Below are 15,686 nucleotides of genomic sequence, written 5' to 3'. Positions count from 1 at the left end.
CCCAACCCGCTAGGCCTAACGAAGACGGCCCCTCTGACGAGATCGACGCAGCATTCAGCTTTTGTCAGCGCTTCCGAAAAGAAGATCGCGTTCTTCGAACAAGATAAAGGCCAAGCGACCACGGCTCTGCAAACGCTGTGGTGTGCGACATTGGTGCGTTGACAGCACTAGTGAACGGCGCACCATGCCCAACATGTGGAGAGTACCAACTCGCTGTTTGGGAACCGGTCAGCAAACGCAAGGGACTGGGGTCCTACTAAAGGCCAAGGGAAGGAAGTCCTTTCTATATATAAGCAGCTGACAGATGAGAAGCTCTTGGCCTGCTGCATCCAAGGCAAGATGCAGGATGTGGCAGAATCTCTCAATAGTAGAATCTGGCTGCTTTGCCCAAAGTTTGCCTCACGGATGGTTGTTGAGATGGCCACAGCACTTGCAGTGCTATGGTTCAATGAAGGGCACGCAAGCTTTGAACGGGTGTGTCAGAGGAGCTTGGTGTGCTCCCAGGTCACCAGCTGCTAATGATTACAAGCTCTCAAAATGAGAGGCGGATCAAAAAGATGTCTGCCTGCCAGACTGCCGAGGCACGAGCCCAACGCCGCAGTATGGCAAAAAGGGCTTGTGTTGAAGACTCGAGTCGCAAGGACCGGGAGGGTCTTACGTACAGTGCTGGCCAGTTCTAGAGACGTTGGACATCTGCAGGACAGCCCATTTCTCATCTCTGGAAAGTTTCATGCATAGCCAATTGATTTTCAGTGAATACACATCTTTAAAACTCAATTGCTGTTTTCTTCTTTCGCATTTTTTGGCAATTTTCAAAGTTTGTGCACACATTTTTCCACACTTCTATCGGACTTATTTTAACGAAAATTGGCACACTTGTTCTTTAAGATGTACAGCACACCAGTATCTATTTATAATAACAATGTACTTATATCATTATGCTAATTGGAGCTAACTTATTAGAAGCATAGAGAATAATAGAATCATTGCAATTTTTTTTTAAAATACTGGCTGCTCCCAAAAGAAAATTGTGGCTAGTTTTCGGTGTTCTACACTTATCATGGAGTAGAATAAGCTGTTTTTCCATGTTCCCTGTGAAAAATTAATATGTAAAAAAGTGTGCACAAAAGTTCCTTTATTTTCCACTTTAGGAGAACACTGAACAAACTCTAGTGAAGCTACAGAAAAACTAATTAGTGTTTTGGAAAGGGCAGGAAAATCTCTATAAGCACACAAAATTCCATTGCTCTATAGCACTTGTTAAAAAAAAAAAAAGTGTCTTCGAGTAGCATCTCCCCTTAAATCATGTGGTATGATCGGAGCCTTGCCATTGGCTGAGAGCATCCCAACACGGAGCCAGTCGCGCGCATTTGTTCTGTTGTCACAGGGACGAGCATCGATGCTTTTCCCGGGTGTTCTTTCTGCTTTCTCTGCCATGAACGTCAGCAAGGAATGAGATGTCCGTGCACGGAAGTTCACGACGAGGTACCAATACAAAGGAAGACGCACCATGCGCAAGCGGAGCGCTCTGGCGACAGGACGTTCATCTGCTGCTAGGCCTAACCACGGCAATGGCGATGCTCCAGACTCTGGACTTCACCCTGAGCGTGGATGACTTAGTCAGTGCGTCCGAGCCGAAGAAAAAGATGTTTGATGGCAACAACAAGCGTGCAGACGAGCGTGCAAGTGCGGTTATCTGCAAAATCAGCTTGATACAGAGAACCTCATCAGCGGTGTGGCATGCCCAACCTGCGGACGATGCGATCTCTCTGTCCGAGAGTCGGCTGGCAAACAAAAAGGACTGGCATCATTTTTGGGACTTTACTGCCAAAAAGATGCAGCTCCCACAACCGTTGTTTCGTCATATATGCTACAAGCAGCATATCTCCGCCATGCAACGGCAGAAACAAGGCGTCCGTTTGCAGCAGCGCACGGGACGCCTTTGGCGCGAACATTACCGTAAAAACCAGAATACAGGTCGAACTTTTTTTCAAAAAACCATGGTGAAAAGTCGACCCCCGTCTTGTATACCGGTCATTGGCGGAAAAAATACGGAAGTCTTGCAACAATGGGTGGCTGAAGTCAACAGCTTCCATCACCATCGCCATCAGCAGCAGTGCCGCCATTTTGCGTTTCAGTAGATGCAAAGCGGAAGCTCACGGGAACCTGGCGGCACAGCGCGAATTTGGAGCATCCGAAAAGAGCATTCAGTACTGGCGGAGGCAGAAGCTGCGTATTACAACTTGCAGCAACCAGAAGAAAACATCATTTCGTGGGCAGACCGCAGTGTATCGAGAATAGGAAGGAAACGTTGCGCTGCGAGCAAGATCACTGCCTGTGACTGCCGAATGCATCCGCGTGAAAGCGGCAGAGATCGCGCGTGCCTCTAGACTCACGAGGGCGCAATTCAAAGGCTCGCCATCCTGGTTGCGGGGTTTCATGAAGAGGAGGGCTTTGCTCTACGGCGCCGTACTTGCCTGTGCCAGAAACAAACACGCGGGCCGATTGGTGCGCGATATTGTTAAAAAATTTGCCGGGTGTACATACAAGCAGCATTTAAATGAAACTAAATACTGTGACCATTGTGCAACCTCTCGAGTCGCATTTGTTTCAAAGTAAGGATGTCTTTCGGTACTCCCATCGAAAAAGATCTTTTTCATTTTTAGAATTGGTTAGTTAGGACGTCGACCTATATTCCGGTCCGACCTATAGTCCGGTTTTTACGGTAAGTCTGTGGTCGCAGCGCACGCAATCGGTGTCTGACACGAGCAGCTCGTCTGATTTTGTGCTATTCTTGGCGCTCCGAAACCGGTGCATCATAAGCCAGCATTCTGTGTAAATTTCATCAATACTGACAGTCTACTGTAATAGTAAGCATGTTTTGAACTTTCAAATGCGTTTTTCTCCGTTTTTCATTTTGTGGAATATTTAGAGTTTGTGCACTAAAAATTGTGCACTTTGTGTAGTCCGATCACAATGAGATTTGGCATGCTTATGCTTTAACACGTTCTGAATTCAAAGAAACAACTTTCAGACCTTTCCACAAAGGTATTCAGTGAAATAATTGCAAATTATTCTTTATCTGGAATGGTAAAACTCAAGGTCTGCATTGGAATTTTTTTCCGCAATAAATAACAAGCGGTACACTATTCTTTCATGGTTCTTTAATTTTACTATCCATTGGAAGCAATTTGAGCTATTTAGTGTTCTCTTGTGCTCACTGTTATGGCCAGAGTGTGCACAAATATGCATTGTTTTTACAGTTGCATGACATGCAAAAAGTCAACCAAATAAACTATTGTGTGAAGGCCCCCTCCATATGCGCATTGAAAGTTTCATTGACCTGTCGCCATAATTAAGAAAATGTTTTTCTGAGTAGCATCTCCCCTTAATTGAAAAATCTTTTCCCAGCTTTGCATCCTCAGATCCCCTAGCTACAGGACAGTCGAAATTCACAACAAACTAGTACAAAAGCAGCTGCAGATTTCAAAATTCAATTCCTGAAGAATCTGATTTTTTTTTCGTTTTTTTTTCCCGCCCCAGAAGCAGACTCACCCCCTTCAGGGTAGAAGTGGGTTGAAAAACTAATTTTGAAAATTTTCTATTTTCTGCTTTAGCTTGTTTTATTATCTTTTGACCACTCTTCTGTAAAGAAAAATATGAAAAGACCTGAATGAGAAGTTAGTAAAAACGTGTCTGAATGATTCATGGCAACTGAAAGAATCAAGTGGCCAAAGCTTTCCTCTATTAAAAGGGAACTCTTGTCAGTTTCGTTATTTTCTAACTAAAGAATATTGAAGCAGTGTATCGAAAACACTTCTTTAATATTCAACCTAAGATCATGCCACATTGGTCATTTTAGAGTTTTTTAATTAGTTTTTGCACAACAGAGTACTCAAAAACAGAATATCAAGTTTTTTGCGCATACCTTTACACGCATTGTTCTAATTATCTGAAAAACTAATTGGTCCACACAAAAAATAACAGTATTTTTAGAATCTGTGCAAAGAATTGCATAACCATACAAACTTTTTATTAATTTTGGTTGGAAATTAAGGAAAATGGTTTTACGACCCCCTTAATGCATACAGTCGTGAAGCGACATATACACTAGGTTCACCTTTATTTGCCAAAAAGCAATGCAGTTTTGCGGCCTATGGGCTGCATGCTCGCCTTGCAACCTGAAGGTCCTTGCTTCAATTCCCCGCACCTTCGGAAGAAATTTTTTTCTTTGCTGACGATGTCACAAGGGATTTTGTGGACAACTTTCCTGGACATTGACAATGACGCTGGGTTTCACTGCTAATGGGCCATATAAGGCTTTTGTTTACAAGCTTTGTCAAACAAAAAAAAGGAGTGGCCATTACACACAAGTGCCTCAGTTACAGGGCAGAACTGAACGAAAAGAACAACTGCATTATACCACTGGCTTTGGTCAGGCTATCATGTCCAATCACAGAGAATCAGGGGATTGGCTCTACATGCTCATCACACCAGAGCAATCAAAAAGAGTGCCCGTAAGACAGGAAACTTTTACCTGCTGAGTACTAGTGAAAAGCAGAGCAGCAGGAGGGCTGGCCACTGCCTGGGGCATGCCCGCAACCTGAAGATTGGCCATGGCTCGCACATCCAAGCCAGCCAAAGAGGAAGCTGCTGCTGATGGTGGAGGGCTCAAAGCATGAAGTGCTCTCACCTGAAACGACAAGTGCCATTTTCTTTTTATAAAACTAAGAGTAAGGAATCTGAATATTCATCTAACGTGAGCTCAATGATGTTATGAACACAACCGTCATAACATCGGGACCTTGCTAGCTCGTTTGCTACCACGCCATAGAATATCTGCTGTTCTAGTCCAACTTTTCGAGCATGCTGCACAAAATTCAAGTCAAAGCTTCCTGCACAAGCTGTGTCATACATTAGTTTCCATAAAACCAACTTCTGGGTTTCAGGTTCTAACTCAATGGTTCGTCAGTCAGTGATCAAGGCATTCATTTCGGCACGCACTCCTCAAAAATGAAAGGCTCAAAAAAACTTTGGCCACTCGCAGTGGTTTATTTTTTTTGTTTTGATGATATTGAATTTTGATGGCACAAGGGCATCTGTGGCCGAAGACCGCCATGGCAGGTTTTTTTCGTTTGCTCAAAGTGGGGTCAAAGACCCATTTCCCAAGCATTTCACCCCGAATAAGCAGAGCACCAGGCCAAGGGAAGCATGTACCCATTGCATCACTGGTGGGTACTCGGCGGCAATGGGGATCAAACCCCACACCTCCCGCATGCAAGGCGGATGCTCATGCCACTAGGCCACCGCTACGGTTTTTGATTTACAGCAAGAGCTGTTTTACCGTATTTGCTCGCATAATTTGTGCACTTTTTTCTTTAAGATGAGGGTTCGAAAAGGGGGTGCACAAATTACGCAGTGATTTTGTGAACAAGTTTTAAAAATTATACAAAGGTCATAACAGGCAATATATACCGTAAATTGCAGCCTATACACACGCACGCTTCCCAACCCATTGACTTCAAATATAAGACTTTCCGCCGCGCACCATGTGATGCAGTTTCCTGCAGTATGCCACTATGGCACGTGCACTGCTCAAAAGCAACATGCGCGCAATAAGTTAGAGTCAAGTTGGAGGCTAGTTTTCGAAGGATTTGAACCAATAACATATGCTCCTTCAATTGCACGCCTACCTAGACTCTACCTCTTCCCTTAAACAGCAACCGACCACCCTCTGGTCGAAAAGGTTTTCTACCTCTTTGCAAGGCATCATCGATGGAAATCAACATCGCAAACATTACGTTGGAGTTACAGCCATCACAATTAAGCTACTTAGCCATGTTCCTCTTCTGTTCCCTCAGATATTTTTCTCTATCCCACCTCATCGACTGGCATTCGCAAGTGAAATTCGCCCTCCTGCTCCGGGACTAACGGAAGGCATGGAATAAGTCACATGTGTTCGTCATGGCCCCGCCTTGCAAAGTATTCTTTTCTTGCTTTTTGCTGCCCGAGATACTTCTTGGAGGGGAGGAGACGGGGGCTCCTCGGTGTTTTGTTCAGCCTTTTTTTCTTTTTCCTTGCTCCAGTTTTTTTTTTTTTTTTTGCTAGCAGACCACGGCTCAAGGCAGAATTTTGGCAATTTGTACCGATTAGTGGTTTAACTCGTCGCTGCATGCGCACCTGACGATAAAACAGCGTTGAGGCATTTCCTTCACACACTGACCAATCGAACGACCCGATCAGCTCTACCACCTCAACATGTTAGCAAGCACATCCTTTTATATACGTTCGTCAGTGTCATCCCTAGTTAGCAAGCGTGCTTTTCATACCTGTATGTTTATAACACACCAAAACAAATTTTTCATATCAAAATTGTGATGTAACTGTTCATCGTACAGCATTCAGGGTGCTGTCGAATGCACACTTGTGGGAGTCAATGCACACAGGGACAGTAATGCTTTCGCATTCCGACACGTAAGCAGTCTTAAGTGTGTGTGCCAAATTTTTTACCACAATGCCGACAACTACGGGTTCTGCTATAATGAGACGTATAAGGCTTTCACCTTAATAACGAAGGACGCATTGCACATAATATAGACAGCCTACCTGATTTTCTTTTACTGCGTGGATATCACACATGTCAACATTTTCATACTTTACCTAGCTCACCGAAAAGCACACCCAGATGTCCCAGAGCTTGCCAAAAATGCCGAATTCAACCAGATCACTGTAACCAGATGTTCAAGGGTCCCTGAAAAGGGTGTTTGAGTTTGCTTATAATAGCACTGCATTATGTACAGCACAGGCTCCCTAGTGTTCATGCCGAGAGCAGTACTTCAAAGGTGAGCCGATCATTTAAATATTTCTTTTTTTAATTCGCGCTTCCGTGCCTCACGGCGACCTACGGTGCCGAGCAGTGCTGGGTGTTCGCCCGAAATCCGCACTCGTTACGTCAGCAGTGAAGGGCTTTCATTGGCTCGCCACGACTTCCCTTTCTGGCGTCACGCACCTCCCATGGCCGCGGCCGGAAGCTCCGCCCCTCCCCCTCCTCCCACGCGCGTTGGAAGACGACGGAGGTACCGAGTGGGTGGGGCCGGCGCAGGAGCGCAGACATTTCAGAGTGCAAAGAGTGACGAGAGAGAGAAAGGCGCGATGACACGTAAATTCAAATTTTGACTACAGACAACTCAGCTTCCACAAAACTCATAAAAAATAAAAATTCGAGAAAAGAGGGAACTGCACGCTCTGCTATACAAAATGAAACCAAAACATAGAACAAATGCAATTTCCAGCACATACAAGACCTCTCATGTCCTCACATGACTGCTTTTCCAAGTGGCCCAGCAATAGGCCTCTTCGTTTATATGCCTCTGTCTGCCCGTGGGCTGCCAAAGCATGGAGCGAGGTGCTCGATTTTCTCGGGCTGCTCCGCGCACTTCCGGTGGCTGCTCAGAATGCGTTCGTTTTCTCTGGCTGGGCAGTTTACGTTTGCCAGCGGGCAAACAGACTCGCCAGGACGACTTTGTGCTGGCAGCGCTCGGGCAACTAGCAGATAACGGTGAGGTGGCATTGTAGCGGGAACCAGGCACGGCCATTTTTATATGGACTAGAAGGACCTCGGTTCTTCATGTGATGTTTTGCACGATGCAGGCTAGACCAAGGTGCATATTGTCTGTGTTGCCTGCAATGGTGCCTTTTGCAATAGTTCTCGCTGTTTATTTGTGTTGCGTACATGTGTGTGATCGCAGTTTGATCATCTCACCACCTCACAAGAACAAATGCTTGCTTCATATTACGATCGCATATAGTTCAGATTCACAAAAGCACAATATAAGGCCTTCAGTGCCCACTTTTTTGATAATGAAATGTATACTTAGAGCAGCTTGCAATAGCCAATTGTGTTGCTTTGGTAATGTAGTATGTTGAAATCTACTTCAAATTTATTCATGTTATCCCATAATTGTAAAAAAAAATTCAGGAACACCGAAGTGTACATTTTGGGCACCATGTGACAACATTCTAATTTTTTTTTTTGAAAAATATTGGAGATGTTTTATAATCAGACAGATAACAACATCCTACTGACCTTGAATAGGCTGTGTGCAAAATTTCATCTAAATCTGACTACTGCAAGTACTTGAAATTTGTTGCGCAAAACGTAAAAAATGCTGAAAAGTACAACTGGAGAAAAACGCAACGGAGCGCGGCCATTTTGGTATCGTTTGAAAGCTGCGCTCTTGCTTTCCATTTTTTTGGCGGGAAACACTTCTCCGTCTGGCAACAATGATGCTACCCGGTGCAAAAAAAATACAAAATAAGCGAGCGCCATTGGTGCTTTTGCATCACGTGTGGCAAATCCGGCCTCCCGATTGGACGCCGGAAAGCGTCTGCCATTTTGAGCGGAGCACTGCCCTGCTGTCGTCTCTCCATCGCGATGACTGGAGGAAAACGGAAATTTCGGATAGCTCATGCCTTCGGCAAAAAGTGCAAACCGCGGCCGTGGACACGTGAGGAGCCATCAGACCCGGCAGCAGCAGTGACGATCCCCACGAGCCAGTGCAATGCACCTACGGAGGAAGTGGTAGCCGCACCGGCGCCCGTTCCGGTGCCGAAAACAGTGCGCGTCGACACACCATTTCTTTCGGAGACCGGAAAAATGGACATTGATCTTCATGCACAAGAAGAAGAGCGACAGCTTTCTTTGATGTCCGCTACCCGCTGTGAGCAATCTCTTTTGGGAGACTTCGAAGCGGCGCCGGAAAGTGGGACGGCGTTCACCGTTGTAAGCCTTGCAGCCGTGAACGAGCTGCTCAAATGCGTGCAGTGCAGAGCGTGCTGTAGTCCTGTGACGCTGTCAAGGATGGGTCGTGAGTACGGAATTGCTGTAAAGCTCGTTGCAAACAGATTCTTGCGGAGAACTCAAGGCCGAGTGGAGCTCGCCGAGAACAGCTGGGAACGCGACGTGCAACTCGTTTGAAGTGAACGTGCTCGCGACTCGTGCCGTTATGAGCACAGGAAACAGTCAAGCCATCCTTAACGACATATCTTCGGCTCTCAACATTTCGCGGCGTGGTTTGCACCAAAAAATGTACCAAAAATACGTGAAGAGGAAGCTGAACCCTGCCTCCCTGAATGCTGCCGCGCATGTGATGGGCGAATGTGCGGATGCCGAGAAATCCTTGCAAGGTCAGCTAAACTTCGAAAACCCCGGCAATATTGCAGTCTCTTATGATGGAACATGGCTAACGAGGGGCCATTCCTCGCACATCTGTGTGGGAACAGCCATTGAACTGTTTACCGGGTATGTGCTCGATTTTGTGGTGCTCTCCAACTTTTGTTTAGGATGCGAATTGGGCCCGAAAGAAGTGACCCTCACTATGAAGAATGGCGAGCTGGCCACCTGAGTAAAAAAAAAAAAACAGCTCGAGCAAGCCCGGCCAAATGAAAGTGGAGGCTGCAAAATTACTGTTTGGCCGATCACTGACCAAGCATGGACTATGGTACACAACCATGTTGTGCGACGGTGATAGGCGTGCATTCAACGCCCTGCTTGAAGAAAAAATTTATGGCTTTGTGGAAATCGAGAAAGAAGATTGCATTAATAATATCCATAAATGCATGGGTGCTGCTCTGAGAATTCTGCTGCAAAAAAGCAAGGGAGACGGCAAGAGGAGCCTTGGTGGAAAGGGAAGCTCACAGGGGAGCTTATCACAAAACTGTCCACCTACTATGGACAGGCATTAAAAGCAAACCAGGGCCACATTGATGCAATGAAAAATGCTGTCCTCGCAACGTATCATCACATAACCTCCACGGACGCAAGGCCAAATCATTTGCTATGCCCAAAAGGTGAAGAAAGCTGGTGCACTTACAACAAGGCCGTGGCAAAGAAGGAACCTCTACCTAAGCACCGATACAGCCTGCCAGACTATGTTGCAGAGGCACTGCTGCCTATATACATGCGCATCTATGACGAGAAATTGCTTTAACGATGCCAGAGAGGCAAAACGCAGAATTCAAACGAGTGCCCACACTCGGTGATATGGTCACTCGTACCAAAACACAGGCACGCCTCTCTTTATACTGTTGAGAGCGCGGTGGCAGAAGCTGTCGCAAGGTTTAACGCTGGCAAAGAGCGTGCCAGTGAAGCCATCCTCGGGGAACTGCATGTCAACAAAAGCAGTGTGATGCTCCAAAGATGCGCCGAGAAGGACCAGCATTGGCTGGTAGCATCTGACAGGAAGCATGCAGATGCTGAAAACTTCCGGCAGGCAATGAAGAGAAAACGAGGGAAAGGGATTGAGGGCGATTATGTGCCTAGAGGCTTCTAGCATAAGATCCATTGGAGTACAAGTCTAAATTTACAGAAAATAAACTCTGGACTTGTTTTCAAACTTCTTTCCTTGTTTTCTCAAAACTGATTTTTTAACCACTGCACATACCGTATTTACTCGAATCTAGGCCGGCCATGATTCTAAGCCGAGACCCGAAAGTTGAAGGACACAGAAAAAAAAAAACTTACCTCGATTGTAGGCCGGCCGAAAAAACAACACTGTTTATACCTCATTATCACAATTATTTTTATGACGCGACACGACTGTTCTTACGTCGCCGCGCACGTGAAAGTGCGTGGCGCGAAACGACTGCACCATGTGTCTGCGCATAGGCGACTTGGTGTAGAGAGAGGAACTCAAGTGAGACACAGCGGGAAGCATCGTGCCTGCATGCTCTGCCGAAGCGTGATTGATGGCCCCGAGAGGGACCGTTGAAAAAAAAAAGCTGCCAAAGGAGCTTTGAGAGAAGAGGAGGAGGAGAGGCGGCGTTGGGCGAGGAGACATATGCAACGCCAGCCCGGGATCAGCCCCCGCTCATTCGTCATCATCATCGCTGACTTCTTTATCGCTGGCCTCCTCGAACAGTGCACTATCTTCACTGCCATCAAGTGCATTAGAGATGCAGCACTTGCGGAATGAGCGTGCAACCAAGCTTTCTGGGATGTCATCCCAGGCTGCAGCTATCCAAGTGGCTAAAACTCCCAGTGAGGCGCGCTTTATTCGGCCTGTTGGTGTAAGCTCGCGCCGCTCTTCACTAAGCCAGTCCACGTAGTACTTGCGCAGCCGATCCTTGAAAGGCTTATTGAGGCACACATCAAGAGGCTGCAGCTGGCCTGTCATGCCGCCGGGTATGATGGCGACGTCGGTACCGGCTTCGGAAAGCGCAGCTTTTACGCCGTCAGTGAGGTGTCCACGGTAAGAGTCCAGGACGAGGAGGAAACGTTTGGCCAAGAGGGCCCCTGGACGCCGCTGCCAAACCATTCTGATCCACTGCTCAACCATATCGCTCGCCATCCATCCATTTTCGTTGGCGCGGACGATCACATTTCTTGGAAACACTTCCCGAGCTGGTAGAGTCTTCCTCTTAAAAATTATATACGCCGGCAGCTTGTGGCCATCTGCCGTGCAGGCCAGCATTACAGTCATGCGCTGCTTTTCGTATCCGGCCGAGCGCACTTTCACTTCCTTGGCACCTTTTTCGTTCACGGTGCACGCCACTGGCATGTCAAACCATACCGGCGTCTGGTCAGCGTTTCCCATTTGTCCTACGGCGTAGCCGTGCTCCATCCTCTTCCTTATTACGAATCGCTGAAATGAGATCAGCTTCTCTTCGAAGTCGCCCGGCAGCTTTTGACAAATGGACGTGCGACGTCGGAGGCTGAAGCCAAAGCGCTTCATGAACTTCTGCAACCAGCCCCGGCTGGCTTTGAACAGTTCCCGGGGGACGCCTCGCTCTCTCGCCAGCTCTCTTGCTTTGGCTTGCAGCACTTCCGTGGTCACTGGAAGTGCCGCTGACCTCTGCGTCTCCACAAACTCGGCCAGAGCTACCTCCACTTCTGGATGGCGGCCTTTCTTGGGGCCCGTGAAAGCCGTTCTCGTTGCCGCGCAAGCAAAAATTTCGTTACGCTGCCCCCTCCAACGGCGAACATTCTTCTCATCCACGCTGAAGTCCCGCCCGGCTTGAAGATTTGACGACTGCTCTGCAGCGACTATAACTTTCCGCTTGAAGGCGGCACTATAATGGCACCGCCTGTTTGGTGCCATGGTGTTGGTGATAAAAACTACGCACGAAAACTTCACTGCTGCGAATGTGCTCACGCCACCGCACGAGAACAGAACAAGGCCAAAATGGCAGCCAGTGCTCATGTGTGCTTTGATCAGTATCGGCTACGGATAGCAACGGCTACAGTGCTGTCTTTCGTTGGCGTTTTGTGGGGGCGCCACCTGCGTGCTACATTTATTCGTATTTTACGAATACGAAACCTCGAAACGAAATCCTCGAATCTAAGCCGACATAAGAGTTCTACATCTCGTTTTTTTGAAAAAACTATCGGCCTAGATTCGAATAAATACGGTACTGTTGCCCAAAATATCTCCAGATGTGGTGGTCAGATTTGGACAATTCTTGTTGCATTTTAAAGCTTGTGAATTACTCTGTGCAATAAAATGAAAACAGTGCAACGTTTCTCTTCCCAAATTGATTTAAAATGGGGAGACTATTTTTTCAAAAATTAGCTATTTTTAATGGGTGTACTTCACAGGTCTAACTTCTATTTCAGCAAACCAAAAATTATTATGGTATGGTTGCACACTCTGGTTTCTGTAGAACACATAGACATCTACAAAAGATAGGTAAAAAGTGATTGAATATTTGTGATCACAATACACAAATACATTAGAAATGCTAATTTCATCAATGTATGATAAAAAAATGTATAAGTTAGTTTAAAGAGCAGTGTCTCCACTAAAATGTGTTTTTTTTTCCCTTCAAATTTTGGTGCAGGTTATACACGACTAAATAAGGTACACGCTCTCCTGTCACCGTTTCGTTTGAAAGGTCGTGATTATGGCTATTCCCATATTAAGGGGGGATGAGGGTCTTGAAAACTTTTTTTTATTACTTAACATATCTTCCTGAAAATTGGCATGCAGATATATCTTTGAATGCTAATCCCAAATATATATTCAGATTTTATATATCTCATCTAGAAATGAAGATATGGCAAAATAATTTATGCCACTTAGGTCTTTTCTTACGGGCCATTATGGTGGTTTCTTAATTAAAAAAAACTAGTTTTAAAGTAATGCTGTCATTCTTAAGGGCCCATTGCACATCCTAAAGCTAAAGAAATTTTTAAAAAGTCATCACATAGGTCATGAATGAATAACAAAGTAGGAAAAAAAAAAACAATGTGGGAGTAATTAGCTTACATCTGACCTAATTGCTAGTCTATTGGGTTTAATGAAAATTGGAAAGCTTTAGGATGTAGCTGAGGTGTTGCTGAAAAAAATGATACCTACTTCAATAAAATCAGTCGATGCAAACATTACGAAAAGTTCCGTAAGGCAAAGGCATTTGATCGAAAAAGCAAAGCTGAGAAAATTGCATTCAAAGTTTTGCTTACTCTGCCATTTTTGTTTACTGATCATATGGAAAAATTTAATGCTTTAGCATGCCACCCAGTCATTGCTGAACTCAATAACACCAAATTTACAGAAATCTGTTCATGTAAAGATTATGAAAACCTCTGTATTGCATTGGCACTTGACAAAAAAAAAAGCTCAGAAATTCACTTGCTATTTTCTTTGAATCTGCCACACATTCACAAAAGTCCTGGGCAGTAGTCCTGGGTGCTGTCAGGCTTGTGCTTCTTGGCCATCCTCTTCTTCACCTTTTCAGCATTGGTGTGACCCTTATCAGACCTGCACAGCCTCTGTTTATCTTTTTCAAGGCTCCTACCAATGAGGCAGCTCCCAGGCCTGTAACCAAGCTGTGCTGCAACAGCTCTGCTGGTTGTTGCCATTCCTTAATTGAAGCGAGAAACTGCTTCTTGCGAGGTTAAAAACAGGACAGTGAGGAGTGTCTAATGCGAATGTTCAAGCTTCAGCTTAGAGCGCACAACGTCTTGGCGCTCTGCCAAGTTCGCCGAGCCGCCCCCCCCCCCCCCCCCCCCCAGGAGCTCTCCTCAAAATATATATAAAAAAACAAATGATGTTATCAGCGGCGGCAGCGGCTTGGCGCGCTGCGTGCTTGTAGAAGCGTTAAGCACGCGAGCTCGGTTCAGCCCGGTCAGCCGCGTGGGTCTGCACGAAGCGAAGCAGCCTGCGCAAACGCTGAAGTCGATGTTAGGCTTAGGTCAGCGGCTCGGCTCGGCCGCTTCCGACGACACGGAATTCGAAGCGGCTTGCAGCGTATCAAAAGTCGATATTTTCCACGGGCTTAGTCCAGGCACATCCACCGACTTGCGGTAACACCGAAGTTGACGGCGATCGGCATTGTCCAGCCGCGTCCACCGGCGATGCTGGCGTCAACAGGGTTTGTTCAGCCGCGTCCACCGGCGAAGCTGTTGTTGGCGAGCTCAGTCCAGCCGCATCCACCGAGGGTACAGCAGCTTGCGGCATCACCGAAGCTGCAGTTCTCGACGATGCAGCGCTCTACTTATTCCATGCGCGTCTCTTTTTGCCGACTGCTTTTCGCGTGCTTAATTTCAAGTGCGCGTCTCGGGCCATCGTGACACACGGAACAAAGACACCAGGCAGGCAAATACACGCAAAAGCACGAAATTCGAGGCTAAAAGAAGCGATTCAAAAGCCAAAATATCTACAATAAAAATAAGGAAAACGGCAGAACGAAAAATACTAGGAAACAAAGAGGAGCGCGAAAAATGACGGGCATGCAGGCGAAAGCAGACGACGGGAAGGAGCCGTACAACGCGGCCGCAGGGGGCAAAGCATGCGTCACGGCCAATCAGAGGGCTGCGCCTCGAGGAGGCGCCCGTTTTACCCAATAGCTGATAGCTCCGCTGTGCGAGGGTCTACAGCTTGCCGAAAGGCGCCAAATTGGAGAGCGGGAAACCAGCTTTCAAACGAGACCAAGATGGCGCCGATCGGTTCGCGTCGCGCGGAGCTACGGCAGCTTGAAAATGGGGAAAACCTTCGCGCTTGGCGTTCAATTTCAGCTCACCGACGTTTCTAAATTGCCTTTTCATACTTTGAGCTCGAATTCAGCTAAAATATTTTGTAGAGGCATAGTTGGGACATTAAAGACTTCAAAATCGCAATTTTTGAAAATTGCCATTTTTGACCATTTTTCGCGATTTCAAGACCCGCGTCCCCCCTTAAGATTGGTCTCTCTGATCCTGTGAACAATACGGTGACTTTTGGTTGGCTGGCAGTATGCTGGCAATGTCGACCGCTTACAGCCCGGCGCCATTTTGAGTTGGCCATGCTGTCCCACTGCTGCGGCCAAGCAAGGTTCAACGGGCGCAAAGCGTGAACTATTTCGATTTGCACAAGTCTTAGGCCTGAAATCATTAACAGGGAGCGAAAGGTAGAAATCCAAAGCACACTGGCACATCCCCCTTATATTCAATTAGCGGTAAAGCGCTGATGCTCCGCAATGGCCCGATAATGATGCAGCCGTCAGTGCTTAGAGTGACAGCGAGGAGTGGACACTGATCTTCTTAGGGAAATTTCTGCCGCATACACACTGCGTAGTCGTGACTGTGCAGATGAAGAAGCGATACCTAGACAGCTTTCGTTGACAGCCAGCAACGGTGCGATAGATCAAGCTTCCCAATAAAACTGCAGTCGCGAAGCCGCACCCCGCAACGTGTAGAAATGCAAACCTTG

The 15,686-nt window shown here is 46.6% G+C and overlaps 1 protein-coding gene and 1 pseudogene across 10 annotated transcripts in view; one reads left to right on the top strand and one right to left on the bottom strand.

Annotated features, from left to right (window-relative positions):
* Positions 1-15,686, bottom strand: part of LOC144114939 (uncharacterized) — a 145,920-nt gene that overhangs the window by 15,833 nt on the left and 114,401 nt on the right. For all 10 annotated transcript variants that reach the window (XM_077648972.1, XM_077648976.1, XM_077648970.1 and 7 more), the window contains one exon: positions 4,538-4,693. In XM_077648972.1, the coding sequence (XP_077505098.1) occupies positions 4,538-4,693 (156 nt within the window). The remainder of the gene's footprint in view (positions 1-4,537; positions 4,694-15,686) is intronic.
* Positions 8,868-10,413, top strand: LOC144114941 (uncharacterized; annotated as a pseudogene).

The sequence above is a fragment of the Amblyomma americanum genome, chromosome 1 (genome assembly GCF_052857255.1).
Source record: "Amblyomma americanum isolate KBUSLIRL-KWMA chromosome 1, ASM5285725v1, whole genome shotgun sequence".
NCBI lineage: Eukaryota > Metazoa > Arthropoda > Arachnida > Ixodida > Ixodidae > Amblyomma > Amblyomma americanum.
Note: the sequence above shows the minus strand (reverse complement) of the source record. Positions and strands in the feature narration are given on the sequence as shown.